At 38.4% G+C, this 19,452-nt stretch overlaps 1 protein-coding gene across 1 annotated transcript in view; it reads right to left on the bottom strand.

Annotated features, from left to right (window-relative positions):
- The window catches only part of CFAP47 (cilia and flagella associated protein 47), a 497,722-nt gene that overhangs the window by 216,526 nt on the left and 261,744 nt on the right, over nucleotides 1-19,452 (bottom strand). The window contains exons 40-42 of the mRNA XM_006066421.4: nucleotides 15,570-15,656; nucleotides 4,421-4,491; nucleotides 2,986-3,131 (exon numbers count right to left, since the gene is read on the bottom strand). Of these exons, the coding sequence (XP_006066483.4) occupies nucleotides 2,986-3,131; nucleotides 4,421-4,491; nucleotides 15,570-15,656 (304 nt within the window). The remainder of the gene's footprint in view (nucleotides 1-2,985; nucleotides 3,132-4,420; nucleotides 4,492-15,569; nucleotides 15,657-19,452) is intronic.

The following is a 19,452-nucleotide window of genomic DNA, read 5'->3' as shown; positions in this document are numbered from 1 at the left end:
GGTATAATTATATTTTGATTAATTTAGATAAAATTTATGGAAGTAAATATTAATATTCAAATAGTCCAATTCAAAGAATAGTGGGAGCTCCCCAGCAGTCCAGAGAAACAGGCCCAGGTTCAATTCCTGCAGGGAACTAAGATCCCGCAAGCTGCACAGTATGGTCAAAAAAGCTAAAAACTGATAGCAAAAAACAAAGCAAAACAAAATCAAATTCTTACCAGGCTACTGAGAATTAAACCTAGTATTTTTCTAGGGCTATATTATAAAGTGATATTGAAAAGGGATTGTGAAATATTTTATTAAACTACTGGCCACACCAGAGTTATTATTTTTTTAAATAAATTTTTATATAGATGAATTCAGTTAAATCAAACTTTAAAGGAAATGAAAAACAAAATTTATCATTAGTATTAAATAGCATTTTTTCTTCCTAAATGGTAATTTTCACTGTAAAATTAAAATATTCTTGACATATTTAAGAGGTTATGCTATTTTTCAGGTATAAATGATACTACAAGCAACAGGTCAATGTAACACGTCTTTCCAGTTACCATTATTTCATTGCCTATGAATTCAATATAGTGCATGTGTGTGTGTGTGTGTGTGTGTGTGTTAGTCGCTCAGTTGTGTCTGACTCTTTGCGAACCCATGGACTGTAGCTTGCCAGACTCCTCTGTCCATGGAATTCTCCAGGCAAGAACTGGAGTGGGATGCCATTCCCATCTCCAGGGGATCTTCTGGATCCAGGGATGGAATCCAGGTCTCCCGTATTGCAGACAGATTCTTTACCGTCCACATTTGGGGCTATCTCCTGGGGGTTATCAATTCCCTTGTCAGATCAACACATGGTAGTGTCTTTCCAGAAGGGGATAATGCCATAAAACGTTTCCTCTGAAGCCTGTCTTCTTTCTTTCTCTCTGTCTCTCTTTCCTTTCTCCCACCCTTCTCTCCCTCTTTCTGTCTCTCTCCTTCCCTGGCTTTAGAGAAGCAAGATGCATGGTTCCTAGAACCATGAAATTAACTCTGCCAAAAATTTGAGAGAGTTTAGAAGCAGCTCCTTCCTCAATTGAGCTTTCAAGGAGAACACAGCACTGGCTGATCCCTTGATTGAAGACTTGACAGACCTAAAACAGAGAACCCATCTAGGTTACATCTGGATCTCTGACCCATGGAAAATGTGATATAACAAACACAGATTGTTATAAGCCTAGCACTGTTTGGTCACTTGTTATGCAAATATTCATAGCTGATAGAGAAGTCCCAGCAGGTTAGGTGTGCCTCCACTCTCTTCCCATGGGACTTCCTTACCAGCCCTTACAAAATTTACAGACAGCCATAACAAAGCTAGTGGAGGTGATAGAATTCCAGTTGAGCTATTCCAAATCCTGAAAGATGATGCTGTGAAAGTGCTGCACTCAATATGTCAGCAAATTTGGAAAACTCAGCAGTGGCCACAGGACAGGAAAAGGTCAGTTTTCATTGCAATCCCAAAGAAAGGCAATGCCAAATAATTTTCAAACTACCACACAATTGCACTCATCTCACATGCTAGTAAAGTAATGCTCAAAATTCTCCAAGCCCGGCTTCAGCAATATGCGAACTGTGAACTTCCTGATGTTCAAGCTGGTTTTAGAAAAAGCAGAGGAACCAGAGATCAAATTGCCAACATCCGCTGGATCATCAAAAAAGCAAGAGAGTTCCAGAAAAACATCTATTTCTGCTTTATTGACTATGCCAAAGCCTTTGACTGTGTGGATCACAATAAACTGTGGACAATTCTGAAAGAGATGGGAATACCAGACCACCTGACCTGCCTCTTGAGAAACCTGCATGCAGGTCAGGAAGCAACAGTCAGAACTGGACATGGAACAACAGACTGGTTCCAAATAGGAAAAGGAGTACGTCAAGGCTGTATACTCTCACCCTGTTTATTGAAGTTATATGCAGAGTACATCATGAGAAACGCTGGGCTGGAAGAAACACAAGCTGGAATCAAGATTGCCGGGAGAAATATCAATAACCTCAGATATGCAGATGACACCACCCTTATGGCAGAAAGTGAAGAGGACCTAAAAAGCCTCCTGATGAAAGTGAAAGAGGAGAGTGAAAAAGTTGGCTTAAAGCTCAACATTCAGAAAACGAAGATCATGTCATCCGGCCCCATCACTTCATGGGAAATAGATGGGGAAACAGTGGAAACAGTGTCAGACTTTATTTTTCTGGGCTCCAAAATCACTGCAGATGGTGAGTGCAGCCATGAAATTAAAAGACGTTTACTCCTTGGAAGGAAAGTTATGACCAACCTAGATAGCATATTCAAAAGCAGAGACATTACTTTGCCAACAAAGGTTCGTCTAGTCAAGGCTATGGTTTTTCCTGTGCTCATGTATGGATGTGAGAGTTGGACTGTGAAGAAGGCTGAGCACCAAAGAATTGATGCTTTTGAACTGTGGTGTTGGAGAAGACTCTTGCGAGTCCCTTGGACTGCAAGGAGATGCAACCAGTCCATTCTGAAGGAGATCAGCCCTGGGATTTCTTTGGAAGGAATGATGCTAAAGCTGAAACTCCAGTACTTTGGCCACCTCATGTGAAGAGTTGACTCATTGTACAAGACTCTGATGCTGGGAGGGATTGGGGGCAGGAGGAGAAGGGGACAACAGAGGATGAGATGGCTGGATGGCATCACTGACTCGATGGACATGAGTCTGAGTGAACTCCGGGAGCTGGTGATGGACGGGGAGGCCTGGCGTGCTGCAATTCATGGGGTCGCAAAGAGTCGGACACGACTGAGTGACTGATCTGATCTGATCTGAGTGTAACTCTTTGCTTATTCTTGAGGATAAGCTCTTTGTTTAGCAACCAGAGGGTTAACATTGTTATCTACATTCATAGAGTCTTCAGCTGCCCTCAAGTTGCCTGTACTGGTTATCCTATTAAAGTGCCAGCCCTTAATGAAAGCACCCACCCCATTTCCATTCTCACCTTTCTGTTACTGAGGATGATGACACAGTAGCGTGTGTGCATGCCAAAAGGGAGGAAGAAGAGCTCCAGGTTTGAAGTCCCTTTCGCTGCCAGGTGAAGAGTATGTGCAGAGCAAAAGAACTCTTTGATGAAATTGGACTTAATTGCTGACAAAACATGAAATAGGGCTTGTTTACATATTTTGCAAGTGCTGTTCAAATAAAGCAGCTGTTTCAATTAGTGATTAGAGTTTGGGGATGAATTTTAAAAATGTTCAAAGCATTAGCACACAAAATTAGATGACACATTTGTTAATGTAAGTATGGGGGACCCCAATTCAAGCTTAACATAAAAAAAATGTGCAATTATGACCTTCTATTAAAGATTCCTTAAAAAACAAAGGGAACTTGACTAGTATTCAAAATGAGTCTGGATATACACAAAAACATAAACAGCAAAGAGGACATTCCAGAATCTTCAACTTTTTTTGTGGACTATGTAATGAATCAAATTATAGGATGTAACAAACAAACTGGAAATAAAGGCCTGTATGTGTATATATTTATATCTATTTGTTGTTGTTATTAGTTTTTAAAACATATCCACAAAGCCCTCAATATTGCTTTGAATGTGGAGACATAGTGGCCCAGTCTTAGTGACTTGATCCCAATGGAGAGTATACTAGATTGCAGCAAAATCAAGCCATGTGACTTCTGACATGAGGTCAGAAAATGTAATATAGCTTCTTCGTAATCATCTATCTTTCCTGGTTCACTTGCTTTCAGAACCAAGCTGTCATTCTGTGAAGAAACTTTAGGCCACACAGAGAGGCCACATCAGAACAGCATCCAGAACAAACAGTCCCACTGTCAATCTGACTGCAACTGCCTGAGAGACCCCCGAGCAAGAGTCGCCTAGATGAAGCCAGTGACCCCCGAAGTGTGAGAGAGAATAATACAAGGCATTCTTGTTGTTTAATATCACTACATTTGGGGTGGTTTGTTCTGTAGTTAGAGAGCACCACAACAGCCCCATATACATTTTTCTGTCCATTATTCTATCCAGTTTCTAAATGTATAGTTAGTCATTTCATAAAACACAGTAAATCTGTCATCTCCTTAACATTTTAAACATGGTGATACCTGTCACTCCAATAGGTTTAAACAGTTCAGAATAAGCCAAAAGAAACATAAAGGTCATTTATTGAAATACATTTAATGTACAGGTGAGGAAACTAAGACTCAGCAGTAAAAAGGAAGATGTGAACAGTTTTCCAAAGGATCATGAGCAGAAAAGGCTAAGGACCAACACCTCGGGCTCCCATGTGGCCAGCAAGCCTCAGCGCTTGCTGCTCTGTCTCTAGTTGTGACCACTACTTATTGAATATTTCATTCATATTATGCTCAGTATATAAAAATAAGACATGAAAACAAATATTTGTAATTGTAGCACTCACAGGTTTTTAAGGCATTTGGGTCCTGGGGACTGCCCTCAGCAACATCACATCCACTGCTATTCACAGCAGCACTGTCATAAGGAAACCGGAAAACAACATCAATGACACTCAAAAATAATACTCTATATCTTAATTCAATCTTAAAATTCCTTAAAAATCATGGCCACCTACAATGTAATAGGTGAAAACCACAAACATATTTCATGGATCATTTTTATGTTTATAAAGTTTTAGAAATTTTAAAAATAAGAAAAATGTGAAAAGGAAACTAACTATCATCCATATTTTCACCACTGCTTTTTAAAAATTAATTAATTTTAATTGGAGGCTAATTAGTTTACAATACTATAGCTCACCACTGTTTTTTTTTTTTTAAATGGTAAAAACAATTTTGTTTTGCTTACAAATACTGTAGAGAAGTAAACATATAATAATAATAAAAACTCAAATCCTGACATTTCAAAGTAGGTGGTCTCAACTAAGGACTACATAGGTAGTCTCTCCAAAAATGGTTCTAGAACTTGAAAAAATTATCTTCTCTAAGCTAATTGCACATTTGCTTCTTTCTCATACAGGTAGAAGGAGACTTGGACAGCTGTTTAATCTTGTGTTGTATTTCTGCAAATTAATTAGCAAATCACAGCCTGAAGCAAGTGCCTCCCTTGAAAGTTTCCATGTCTTCCATAACCCATCAATTTCCTCCAATTTGCTCCTCTTAGTATCCATGATTATTTTGCTATCAATTAGTGTCTGGGCTCTAAGATATTGTTTGCTTGATTTTTTTCTGAGAATATAAAAATCTCATTTTTTCTCACCTTGCCAGGTGATTTGTATGAATTTTAAGCTGTAAAAAATATACTATTTCTAAGGAATGTTCTTCCAACCATATCCATTCCTTTTTACTCTCCTCTTTCACTTTCATCAAGAGGCTCTTTAGTTCTTCTTCAGTTTCTGCCATAAGGGTGGTGTCATCTGCATATCTGAGGTTATTGTTATTTCTCCCAGCAATCTTGATTCCAGCTTGTGCTTCCTCCAGCCCAGCATTTCTCATGATGTACTCTGCATATAAGTTCAATAAGCATGGTGACAATATACAGCCTTGATATACTCCTTTTCCTATTTGGAACCAGTCTGTTGTTCTACGTCCAGTTCTAACTGTTGCTTCCTGACCTGCATATAGGTTTCTCAAGAGGCAGGTCAGGTGGTCTGGTATTCCCATCTTTCAGAATTTTCCACAGTTTATTGTGATCCACAGAGTCAAAGGCTTTGGCATAGTCAATAAAGCAGAAATAGATGTTTTTCTGGAACTCTCTTGCTTTTTCCATGATCCAGCGAATGTTGGCAATTTGATCTCTGGTTCCTCTGCCTTTTCTAAAACCAGCTTGAACATCTGGAATTTCACGGTTCACATATTGCTAAAGCCTGGCTTGGAGAATATTAAGCATTACTTTACTAGTGTGTGAGATGAGTGCAATTGTGCAGTAGTTTGAGCATTCTTTGCCATTGCCTTTCTTTGGGATTGGAGTGAAAATACCTTTTCCAGTCCTGTGGCCACTGCTGAGTTTTCCAAATTTGCTGGCATATTGAGTGCAGCACTTTCACAGCATCATCTTTCAGGATTTGAAAGAGCTCCACTTGAATTCTGTCACCTCCACTAGCTTTGTTCGTAGTGATGCTTCCTAAGGCCCACTCGATTTCACATTTCAGGATGTCTGGCTCTAAGTGAGTGATCACACTATTGTGATCATCTGGGTCATGAAGACCTTTTTTGTACAGTTCTTCTGTGTATTCTTGCCACCTCTTCTTAATATCTTCTGTTTCTGTTAGGTCCATACCAATTCTGTCCTTTATTGAGCCCATCTTTGCATGAAATGTTCCCTTGGTATCTCTAATTTTCTTGAAAAGATCGCTAGTCTTTCCCATTCTACTGTTTCCCTCTATTTCTTTGCACTGATCACTGAGGAAGGCTTTCTTATCTCTCCTTGCTGTTCTTTGGAACTCTGCATTCAAATGGGTATATCTTTCCTTTTCTCCTTTGTTTTTCACTTCCCTTCATTTCACAGCTATTTGTAAGGCCTCCTCAGACAGCCATTTTGCTTTTTTGCATTTCTTTTTCTTGGGGATGGTCTTGATTCCTGTTTCCTGTACAATGTCACGAACATTTAATAGTTTTATATAATTTGAGCACTTGATAGATACCTGAAGGCTGATGGACATAGTATATAGATATTTTAGCATTTATAACAGAGACTATACAAAGAGTGGAGAGAACTATAAAAAAATGCTTATTTCTCAATGTACCACTACAACACCATCTCTTTGCTAATGGAGTTCTGGGTAGAATGTCTGATTAAAATACTTAGATAATCTCCAAACCTCATTTTGTTCAATACTTGCAATCACTAGCCCTTCAGTCATGGGTGTGTGTGTGTGTGTGTGTGTGTGTGTGTGTTTTCCCGTAGTGAATAGAAAAGCAGAGCAATTTGGGCTTCATCTCCTTTTTCTTTTCTTTTCCTATTTGGTTGGAGAACAGCTAATGATAGTGCCTTTTGAACAAATCAAAGAACTGCCTTATCCACAAAGAAGAGTCTCAAAACCAGAAAAATTGAGTTACCTGTATTATTTACGAAAAAATAGATAAAATATTTTACAGACCTAAGAATTTGATGGACTTGCTCATAAAGCTGATAATTATCATGATTAATTCAGAGACATAAGAAAATAATTTAATAAAATAATATGGCTAAGGAAAATTCTATTTTACCTGATCAATGACAGTGTGGATGACAATAAACTGTGGAAAATTCTTCAAGAGATGGGAATACCAGACCACCTGACCTGCCTCTTGAGAAATTTGTATGCAGGTCAGGAAGCAACACTTAGAACTGGACATAGAACAACAGACTGGTTCCAAATACGAAAAGGAGTATGTCAAGGCTGTATATTGCCACTGTGCTTATTAAATTCAGAGTATATCATGACAAACACTGGGCTGGAGGAAGCACAAGCTGGAATCAAGATTGCCGGGAGAAATATCAATAACCTCAGATATGCAGATGACACCACCCTTATGGCAGAAAGTGAAGAGGAACTAAAGAGCCTCTTGATGAAAGTGAAAGAGGAGAGTGAAAAAGTTGGCTTAAAGCTCAACATTCAGAAAACTAAGATCATGGCATCCGGTCCCATCACTTCATGGCAAATAGATGGGGAAACAGTGGAAACAGTGGCTGACTTTATTTTGGGGGGCTCCAAAATCACTGCAGGTGGCAATTGCAGCCATGAAATTAAAAGACGCTTACTCCTTGGAAGGAAAGTTATGACCAACCTGGACAGCATATTAAAAAGTAGAGACATTACTTTGCCAACAAAGGTCCATCTAGTCAAGGCAATGGTTTTTCCAGTAGTCATGTATGGATGTGAGAGTTGGACTATAAAGAAAGCTGAGCACCTAAGAATTGATGCTTTTGAACTGTGTTGTTGGAAAAGACTCTTGAGAATTCCTTGGACTGAAAGGAGATCCAACCAGTCCATCCTAAAGGAAATCAGTCCTGGGTGTTCATTGGAAGGACTGATGCTGAAGCTGAAACTCCAATACTTTGGCCACCTGATGTGAAGAGCTGACTCATTGGAAAAGACCCTAATGCTGGAAAAGATTGAGGGCAGGAGAAGAAGGGGATGACTGAGGATGAGATGGTTGGATGGCATCACCAACTCAATGGACATGAGTCTGGGTGAACTCCAGGAGTTGGTGATGGACAGGGAGGCCTGGCATGCTGCAATTCATGGGGTCGCAAAGAGTCGGACACAACTGAGTGACTGAACTGAAATGAGTGTTCTTGACCCTAGAAATGTGGTGATAAACTCATTTTGATTATAGAACGAGTATCTTTCACACTTCAAAAGAGAAGAGAAACAACTCAGTTACATTTTTGTTAATCCCTATATCTTAATCCACACTATAATTTTCCTAGATGCTTATCGATTATGTAGTTATGGAAGAGGAAGCCTTGGTCTTAAGGAAAAAAAGCATCAAAAGAAGCTAAAATTATACAAAACACTGTACATAAAGTAATGGAATATTTCTGCTAATTTAGTAATGGGTCAAAATCAGGGTGTGGAACCTATTAATACTTATGAGGTAGAAAGGGTTGGCACACTATTTTCCTCTGCAATAGTGGTATTAGCTCTTTTCAAGCTCAAATAATCAAAATGATATTGAACTGCTTCTAGTCAGTGAAAGTCACTCAGTCGTGTCTGACTCTTTGGGACCCCATGGACTATACAGTCCATGGAATTCTCTGGGCCAGAATACTGGAGTGGGTAGCCTTTCTCTTCTCCAGGGCATCTTCCCAATCCAGGGATCTAACCCAGGTCTCCCACATTGCAGGGGGAATTCTTTACCACCTGAGCTACAAGGGAGTCAAAGCATGAATAAATCAGCTCCAATAATGACTTCCTTCTCAAGTTTATCCAGCAGGGAAGGAAGATCTTTGTTATAATCTTTCATACTTCTGGGCTGGTGTTCAGGGCTGCATCCAAATCAAGCAGCAAATTCTCTGGTTCAAGTCTAGTTTTTATGAATCACATGAGGGAATATAAGAGAATCAATTTTTAGGTTCATTCCATCCTCCATGTGTCCAGGAGTTGATCAAAATCAGGTCTCATGGCCATCTGGGGGGCAGTTAAAATAGAATGTTTGATATTTTTTGTACAACTTTGGCTCCTGAACAGCTGAGAAGTCTCTAAAATGATGGGTGCTAACCTGTCATACAAAGAGAGTGATCTGTGAATTAAAATGGGGGAAAAAATTCCACCATTATGTCCACTGACTCTTAATAGCAATTGAAATTAAATTATGTAGTATTAGCTGTACACAAGTATCTTTACATCACATTTCACTTCTTGCACATATATTTAGCTATTATTTATTTTCACTGCTACTTTCAAAGCGTGGTAGTTATCTCTCCCAATAGATGTTACTATGCATTGTGTTAATGAAGTATATATTTTAATATACTACAAGTTTTAAATATTTTGATACAGTACTCTACTAGACTATTACTTTCCTATGTGCTATGGACTGAACTGTGTCACCCATAAATTCTATGTTGAAGTCTTAACTCTCAAAATGATTGTGTTTGGAGACAGGGCATGTGGGCCTGCTCAGTCACCTGAGGAGTGTTCAACTCTTTGTGACCCTATGGCCTGTAGCCCACCAGGCTTCTCTGTCCATGGGATTCTCCAGGCAAGAAGAGAAGAGTGGGTTGCCATGCCCTTCTCCAGGGGACATTCCTGACCCAGGGATCAAACCCATGTTTCCTGTGTCTCCTGCATCTCAGGTGGATTCTTAACCACTGAGCCACCAGGGAAGCCCCAGATATGGCATATTGTAAGGTAAATTAAGGTTAAATGAGGCCATAAAGATGAGGCTCTAATAAGAAAGAATTAGCATCCTTATTAGAAGAGAGACCAGTGAGCTCATCCTCTCTCTCCCCATGTGTGCATGAAGAAGAGGTCATGTGAGCACCCAGGGAGATGGCTGCTGCCTATAAGCCAAAAGAAGAGGCCTCAGAGTGAAACTTAACTTGCTGGCATCTTGGACTTTCCAGTCTCCAGGACTGTGAGAAATAAGTTTCTGTTGTTTAAACCACCCATTCTGTGGTATTTTGTTATGGTAGCCCAAGGAGATTAAGACATTCTATAACCCTTGTTATTTATGTGCTTGTAAAAACACTATTTTTTGAAATAGAATAGGCTTCATTAGACTGCCAAAGAGCATTAAAACATTAAAACCAGGTATGAAACCCTAATCTAGAGCAAGAGGATCATGGCAGGTTGTTACTCTTAGTATATACATCTGGCTTTTGAGTCACTCTACTTTCCTTACAGACTTGGTGAAGTCTGTTACTAATTATTCAGTGTAGTAGGATGAAATATTTTTAAATCATGGTTCTTCAAAACCCAGCTTTTTTTGGGGGGGTGGGGTTTGGGCAAGAATCAGGACTCAGAAAGATATCTCTACCAGGACCTACTTTCATTTGGGTGGCTAATCTGGACCTAACTCTTCTAGGAACAAGGATGAATGATGAAATCCCTAAATTCACAGAGTATGTGGTCTGCCATGCAAAGTAACTCTATAAGAAATAAGTACAAAGTAGAATGGTAAACACTTCAATACCTCTTCAACTTGAACTCACACTTTCCTATGCCGACCCTGTAGTCCATATTTATAACCATATGCCTTGTAATTCTGGGCTTCCCTGGTGGTTTCCCCTCACCTCTCTATCCCCCATTCCCCAAAAGCTTCTGCTATTCCCTCTTCCCATGATCCTTCTACACTTGTAGGAGAGTTCTCCCCTTGTTCCAGATTCTGGCCATCAGATCGTACTATTATTTCAGATCCCAATCTGTACATGATAAAGGAGAACATGGTACATGCATGGGAAAAAAGTTACTAGGACCTCATTTTTCTTCAACAGTGTCTTCTCTTCCACATAAATCACAAAAATATCTACATAGTGATATTCCTTGCCAATCAGCTTATAGAACACATGCACACGTGTGTGTGTGTGTGTGTGTGTATTATTTTCTCAGTATAACACATACTACTGAATGCATTCTGCCCTATACAACTGTCTCCATTTGGGTAGATTTATTTTTTTCTTCTTCTCTGCTTGATGGCTGGCAACTTTAGGGCCAGATCTGTGACTTATTTATCCCAATACTTCTCCAGTACTAAGAAAAATGCTTGCGGTGCCACTTAGCAAAAATCTATTGAGTGATAAATAATTCAACGCTGCTGGAAAAAATAGCAAGTCATATCACTGAAGGAAATTATTTACAAAGTGCTCCTTTCTGAGCACTGCTGATCTATCACTCAATTTTAAAGTGTGACTAAAATCAGTCTCCTGTCCTGATGCTTTCTGATAATCCTTGGGATTTAATTAGGATAAAAACTTCTTAACTGCTCTTACTTGTGCTCATGGATCATATTCCCATAAAGCAAAATATGTGATGAATATGGTTTCCTCATGCATGTGGTTTCAAATGTGTTGTTTTATATGTATCCATTGCTTAAGAAGAGCAGTTTACAGAAACATTAAAAAAATTTTTAATAGGAAATCATTTTTTTAATGCCACCTGAAAGATAATTTCAGTACTTTATGTCTCATTTGAGAAGAGATTATTTATCATGTGGGGAGACATTAACTGAAGCGACTCTGAAGAGGAGCATCCATTAGTATGTGCTAGGTCATGCTATAGTTAACAGCCCTACATCTCAGTGGATTAACACAATAGTTTACTTCTTGCTCACAAAACATGTCCATTCTAGTTGGAGAGGATACACTCAGAGTTCCTTGGTGAAGGAGGCCTCCATTCCTAAATGTGCCTCTCTAATAATTGTAGCAGGGAATGGGGACAGGAAAAATTACTCACTGGGTCTTAAAGCTACCACCTGAAAAAACAGTCAGTACTTCTCATATGCCATTGGCCAATTATGTGTTCATGCAGAATTTTAACATTAGTGGGGAAGTGTAGTATGTGCACTAAAAGAGGAAAAACAAGGATATTTGTAAGGAGCTCTAAGAAAAAAAATCTAGTTAGCTTATGGAGATTTTTAAATACTTTGTTCACTTAACGTATGTAACATATATAACATAGGAGAACAATAAAAGTGTTTTTGAAAATAAAATAAATAAAGCAATAAAAATCTCCATAAGCTAATTGGATTATGAGACCTAGAAACCAGGCCACAGAGCAAGCCATCAGGACCTCAGAAGGAGCTACAGCAATGCTTCTAATAAATCTGTTCTGAATTGTCAGAAAAGCAGCCTCTTTGGTGAACTTGAGACGATTTGATCACAACTCAGTGTATGAATTAGGATCTCAGTTGTCCATATCAGTGCCGAAATGACATACCAAAGACCAGCCCTTTTCCTTGAGAAACTGTGTGACTTTAGCCTTCGTAAGTCTGGCCCTTGCTTTTGATCTGGGAGACAGTCTTTACAGAGATGCACAGGAGTAAATGTGCAGTCCTTGAAACTAGCAGCGCAAATTTCTTATTTGAGAGCTAATCTGCCGAAGCCTGACTATGCTCTCCCTGACCCAGTGCTCAATGTCACTGCATCTTTATGTTTCTTTTCTCACAGGAAGATTTGAAAGATGAATTAAGACAGTAGAGTGTTATAAAAACAAATGGAAGAGCCTATATGGGAAACAATGATCAATAAAGTTTGAGACTGTGGTAGACACACTTCTTAAGTGATACTTCAGGCTGAGCTGGGAATTGTTTTGGATGAGTATCTCCAGTTTCCTTCCTTTTCAAAATTAAATTATAAATGCTTTCATACTTGTTAAATTTTGCTTTTGATTTGAGAAGCATAACATAACAAAAGATATCTTTACCTGTAGCTTGAGAATCTATGGCTTTAATAATTCTGGAATGTTAGGTCTAAATAAAACCATTTCAGAACATTGTATGAAAAAATCATGGTAAAATTTGGATACAGAATTTCCAAACTGTGTTCCAAATTATGAAGGTGGACTCACTTTTTCTCTTCATTAAAAGGATCTAACTTTGAGTTACTTCTGCTCACAGATATCTATAGCATTTCTTTGAGAATTGGCTATAGTTTAATTAGAATACTATAGATACTTCAAAAAATGAAGACCATGGCATCTGGTCCCATCATTTCATGGGAAATAGATGGGGAAACAGTGGAAACAGTGTCAGACTTTATTTTTTGGGGCTCCAAAATCACTGCAGATGGTGACTGCAGCCATGAAATTAAAAGACGCTTGCTCCTTGGAAGAAAAGTTATAATCAACCTAGACGGCATATTAAAAAGCAGAGACGTTACTTTGCCCACAAAGGTCTGTCTAGGCAAAGCTATGGTTTTTCCAGTAGTCATGTATGGATGTGAGAGTTGGACCATAAAGAAAGCTGAGTGCCAAAGAATTGATGCTTTCGAACTGTGGCATTGGAGAAGACTCTTGAGATTCCTTTGGACTGCAAGGAGATCCCACCAGTCCATCTTAAAGGAAATCAGTCCTGAGTATTCATTGGAAGGACTGATGCTGAAGCTGAAGCTTCAATACTTTGGCCACCTGATGCAAAGAACTGACTCATTTGAAAAGACCCTGATGCTGGGAAAGATTGAGGGCAGGAGGAGAAGGGGATGGCAGAGGACAAGATGGTTGGATGGCATCATCGACTCTACAGACATGAGTTTGAGCAAGCAGAGCTGGTGATGGATAGGGAAGCCTGGCGTGCTGCAGTCTGTGGGGTTGTAAAGAGTTGGACATGACTGAGTGACTGAAATGAACTGAACTGAAATTATTCACAATTAATGTGAGGAAATTGTTTCAAAGCCATTCAGGCAAAATCTGTGACCACAAAGCAACTTCTTGATCAAGAAACAAGGGATTGAAAAAAAATTTCAGGAGGAGAACTATTTAGTGAAGTTTTTTAAGCATTTAAAAGTAGCATTTCATACTACAAAGAAATTAACATAAATGCCTACAATACTCTATACCTATGATATTTATAATGCTGCCTTGGAAATCAATGCATTAATTCATATTTTATTGTTCACTAAATCAAAATGTCCCCTGAAGAAGGAAATGAAAACCCATTCCAATGTTCTTGCCTGGTAAACCCCATAGATAGAGAAGTACATAGACAGGCTACAGTACATGGGGTCACAAAAAGTTGTATTCAACTGAGCAACTAAAAAAACAACAAAGCAAAATGAGAAAGGAAGACTTTGAATGCCTTAGTTAAGTATGAAATTAGCATCCAACAAAACAAATTCAGTCAAACAAAAGTTTTCTCCTTATCAATTTTTCTCACAGAAAATAAACCAATGGAAAAAAAATCAAATATCATAATAAATGCAATGCTTATGATCTTCTAAAACAATTGGCTGTGATGCAATTCACTTTGAAAAACAAACTATTCATTTTCATCTTAGTGAGATCTGCACAGTCCTTTAATGGTTCTGATGAATTTAACACTGGAATTCCTATGATATCAACATTGCCAAATCCTTGCCACTGGGAATGTTTTTGCATCTAAAAGGATGACTCTGATGCTGCCAAGCACTACACAGAATCAATGGTATAAAATAAACTAACACCATAGTAAAGGTCAACATATACATGCACTTCTATAATAGAAACCTGCATTTTTTTTTCTTCCTGCCTGGCTTTCTTCAACCTTTATAACATTGTTTTATTCTACTTCACTTTAAATAGTTATTCTATAGTTTAAAGCCGATGAGACATATAAGGCAATCTAACTTTAAAAAATGGCTGCTTCTCTACTGAGAAGTCAAAGTTCCTTTCTAAACTAAATACAGACTTTATAACATGACTCAAATAAGCTTAAATACAATCAATCTTCACGATCCACCAATCCAAAATTTGCAAATTCATCTTCTCACTAAAACTGATTTGGAACCCCAAAGTCAATACTCTTGGTACTTTTCCAGCTGTTCGTGGGCATGTGCAGAGTGGTGGAAAATTCCAGTAGCTGATCACACAAGTTCCCAGCTGAGGTCAGACAAGGTGACACTGGGCTTTTTTGTTTCTGCTCTCCAGCTTAGATGAGCAGAGGATGGAGACAGTGGTGGGCAGTACAGAAGTACAGAAGTGCAAGCTGTTCTACCTCTGAGGTAGGAGGACAGGGTTTAAAACCCTCTCTGGCACCTGTCAGTGGGACTGCCTCAGGCAAATCATTTAACACTTCTGAACTTTGTTTTCTCCTTGTAAAATAAATAAAGCAGAATCTACCAGGCTGGGTTGTTTTTAGGATTTACAGTTACAATATATATGGTTATATAGATTTCTTCTCAGAGGAATGGTGCAATACTCACTAACTGTTTGTGGCAATTTTATATACCATAAGTACCATGAATAATGGGGATCTATTGTATTTAATAAAGTGTATATGTATTCAATTTTCATGTCCATAAACCTAGTAATACATAAAGAGAATAACAGTGTGAATAATATAAATAATATATATAATATAATATAAATATTTCAAATAAATGAAAACCACTGTGTAATTATGTAACAAATTTACTTGAATGTTAATTTCTCAAATTTTTTCCTGAGATAATCAAGAGCATAAACAGAAATTTACCAGTGGTTCAAGAAGTCAACAGATTCTTCATCTTCAGTTAACTGGGATGGCAAAGAGATAAATGTTGAGGATTCCACCAGAATGACACTAAAATACATGAAAAAATGATTATTTTTAATTCTACTGTAACAAAACTCAGATGACCACAAACCATTCTTCCTTTAAATCATTTCCATTTACCATAAAATATAATTAGAATCAGAATAAATTACAGTTCAAACAGTCCATGTGCTCTCATTCAGTAATTCAAAACATGTTAGAAATAAAAGATGCTGAATGGAAACAGGTAAAAAAAATGATATTTTTATATGTAAAGTCAACACTGAATTCTCATAACAAGGAAACTTAGAGCAAAAATGACCAACCAAATTATATTCCAAAAAGAAAGAGGAAATTATACATTGACCTTAATACACTGTCAGAGTTATACACACTTAATAATTTCTAATCTGGACTTAAGAATCTGCCTGCCAATGCAGGAGATGCGGGTTTGATCCCAGGGTCAGGAAGATGCCCTGAAGTAGGGAATGGCAACCCACTCCGGTATTCTTGCCTGGGAAATCCCTTGGACAGAGGAGCCTGGTGGGCTACAGTCCATGGTCACAAAAGAGTTGAACACAACTTAGCCACTAAACAAAAACAAAAATCTTATGTCTAGAAAAGAGAAATATATCTCTCAGGAGTGGACAGGAAATTTGGGTACCTAGTAAAATCAATGCATTGATAATTATGCTATCATCTGGAATCAAACAGAAATTCAGTCCTTCCTATATAAAAAAGGTCATTCCTTCAAGAAACAGTTATGGAGACCCCATTACATGTTAGGTGTAGGACTAAGTACTGCAAAGTACAAAAATGAATATGCTATCTTCCAAGCCTTAGGTTAAATAGATGGGGAAACAATGGAAACAGTGAGAGACTTTATTTTGGGGGGCTCCCAAGTCACTGCAGATGGTGACTGCAGCCATGAAATTAAAAGACTCTTGCTCCTTGGAAGAAAAGCTATGACCAACCTAGATAGCATATTAGAAAGCAGAGACATTACTTTGCCAACAAAGGTTGGTTTAGTCCAGGCTATGGTTTTTCCAGTAATCATGTATGCATGTGAGAGTTGGACTATGAAGAAAGCTAAGTGTAGAAGAATTGATGCTTTTGAACTGTGGTGTTGAAGAAGACTCTCAAGAGTCTTGAGAGTCCCTTGGACTGCAAGGAGATCAAACCAGTTAATCCTAAAGGAAATCAGTCCTGAATATTCATTGGAACAGCTGATGCTGAAGCTGAAACTCCAATACTTTGGCCACCTGATGTGAAGAACTGACTCAACTGAAAAGACCCTGATGCTGGGAAAGATTGAAGGCAGGAGGAGAAGGGGATGACAGAGGATGAGATGGTTGGATGGCATCACGAATGCAATGGACATGAGTTTGAGTAGGCTCTGGGAGCTGGTGATGGACAGGGATACCTGGCATGCTGCAGTCCATGGGGTCGCAAAGAGTCAGACACGACTGAGTGACTGAACTGACTCTAGCCTTAGGTTGCCCACAATATAATGGAGAATAGTGTGGAAATGATACCCTAGTGGCAGGGTAAAGATTTCACGAAGAGTCATGTCAGGAATGCCTAATTCCTCTTGCAGAGTTGAACTGAATCTGTACAATATTGTTAAGAACAGATTTATCTAAACTTGTTAACAGAAATCTTTTTTATTATGTAACAGTTATTAAGTTCTCATCGGAGAAGGCAATGGCACCCCACACCAGTATTCTTGCCTGGAAAATCCCATGGACAGAAGAGCCTGGAAGGCTGCAGTCCATGGGGTCGCTGAAGGTTGGACACGACTGAGCGACTTCACTCTCACTTTTCACTTTCATGCACTGGAGAAGGAAATGGCAACCCACTCCAGTACTATTGCCTGGAAAACCCCATGGATGGAGGAGCCTGGTAGGCTGAGTCCATGGGGTCGCTGAGGGTCGGACACGACTTCACTTTCACTTTCACTTTTCACTTTTATGCATTGGAGAAGGAAATGGCAACCCACTCCAGTGTTCTTGCCTGGAGAATCCCAGGGACGGGGAGCCTGGTGGGCTGCCGTCTAAGGGGTCACACAGAGTCGGACACAACTGAAGTGACTTAGCATTAAGATCTCACAATACTAGCTTGATAGTTGAAAATAGATCAGTAATAAAATCAATCAAATATTTTAATCTAAAAATACACACCCATTCATGAACATGCATAAACAAACTAAAATGCAATGCATTTATATATCTTAATGTTTGAATGCTGTTATCAGTTTTTGTCTTTTTGGTTTAACTTGTTATTTCTGATGCCTTCATAAAGGGTTGTAAAGGATTTTATAAATATTAAATACTAAAAAGTATTAAATAAGACAAAATTAACTGTAAAAAAATGTAAACTATGAATGATGAAAGTTATGCATCAAACTGGAAGAACTGCTTATATAAATTTACAGTTAAGCAAATGTAGGAATAAATCCTCTCCAGAGAGCAATTTATATTTAAAGTCATGCACTAAATTCTCATTTAAATTTCATAAAATTATGAGGCAGAAAACATTTATAACATTTCTTTATATTTCTATAAATCCATGGTGAATCATTGGGCAATTTATTTTGGTAATAATTTGTTCTGACTAAAAAATAATCACAGGCATAATAGTATTTGATACACAAATAAAAAGACTAAACCAACATAATAAATATTAGATTTTTCACATACTATACATGTACTATTTTGAGATAAACTAGTATTCTGTATGCTTCTGTTTAAAAAGTCCCTGCTTAATTACAATGAACATACTTTGCTCAAAATAGATCTATTAACTTTAAAAATGAAATATATACTGCCATTAACACAGAAAAAGATCCTGTTTGATTACTGCAGTTTCTAAATCAGCAGTCCTAACATTTCAATGTGCATTATTATCATCTGGAGTGCTTGTTCAAAATGCAGATTCCCAAGCTTCTGTTTGTATGAATTCTGAGTTAGTAAGTCTGTCATGGGCTCCACTGAACTCTCCAGATGTTTTTTAAGTAGCCTGTCTATGGGTTAAACTCTGACCACTCTTAAATTATACCAGCACTGCTTTAACATTAATGTACAAATAAATATTCTGGAGATGCTGTTCAATGAAGATTCTGATTCAACTGCATTAGAGTGGGCCTGAGATTCTGGTTTTCTAATAAGCTCCCAGGTGATGGTGATTTTGCTGACTCAGAGATCACATTGTAAGAAGCACAAGTCCAGATCTAAAACAAAAAACATATTTTAAATAATAAAACCAGGCCACTAGGAAAACAAAAGTAGGGAATGGTTTAGAATAACCATTTTCACACCTATATAAAATCAAGAAAAACACTGGAAAAATTTGTCCAAATTAACTTTCTCAGAATTGCAGCTAACTAAAGAAAAGCTTGCAGCAATCTGAATGGTGTTTACACAAGAAAAGTTTCCAGGGACTTCCCTGGTACTCCAGTGCTTAAGAATCCACCTGCTAATGCAAAGGGCACAGGTTCAAACCCTGGTCCTCAAAGATCCCACATGCCAGGGAACAACTAAGCCTGAGAGCCACAACTACTGAGCCTACATGCTTCAACTACTGAAGCCTGTGTGCCTAGAGCCTGTGCTCCTCAACAAGAGAAGCCACCACAATGAGCAGCCTGTGCACCGCAACTAGAGAGTAGCCTCCACTTGCTGCAAGTTTGAACATCTGGAAGTTCACGGCTCACGTATTGCTGAAGCCTGGCTTGGAGAATTTTAAGCATTACTTTACTAGCGTGTGAGATGAGTGCAATTGTTCAGTAGTTTGAGCATTCTTTGGCCTTGCCTTTCTTAGGGACTGGAATGAAAACTGACCTTTTCCA

The sequence above is a fragment of the Bubalus bubalis genome, chromosome X (assembly GCF_019923935.1).
Source record: "Bubalus bubalis isolate 160015118507 breed Murrah chromosome X, NDDB_SH_1, whole genome shotgun sequence".
Classification (NCBI taxonomy): domain Eukaryota; kingdom Metazoa; phylum Chordata; class Mammalia; order Artiodactyla; family Bovidae; genus Bubalus; species Bubalus bubalis.
Note: the sequence above shows the minus strand (reverse complement) of the source record. Positions and strands in the feature narration are given on the sequence as shown.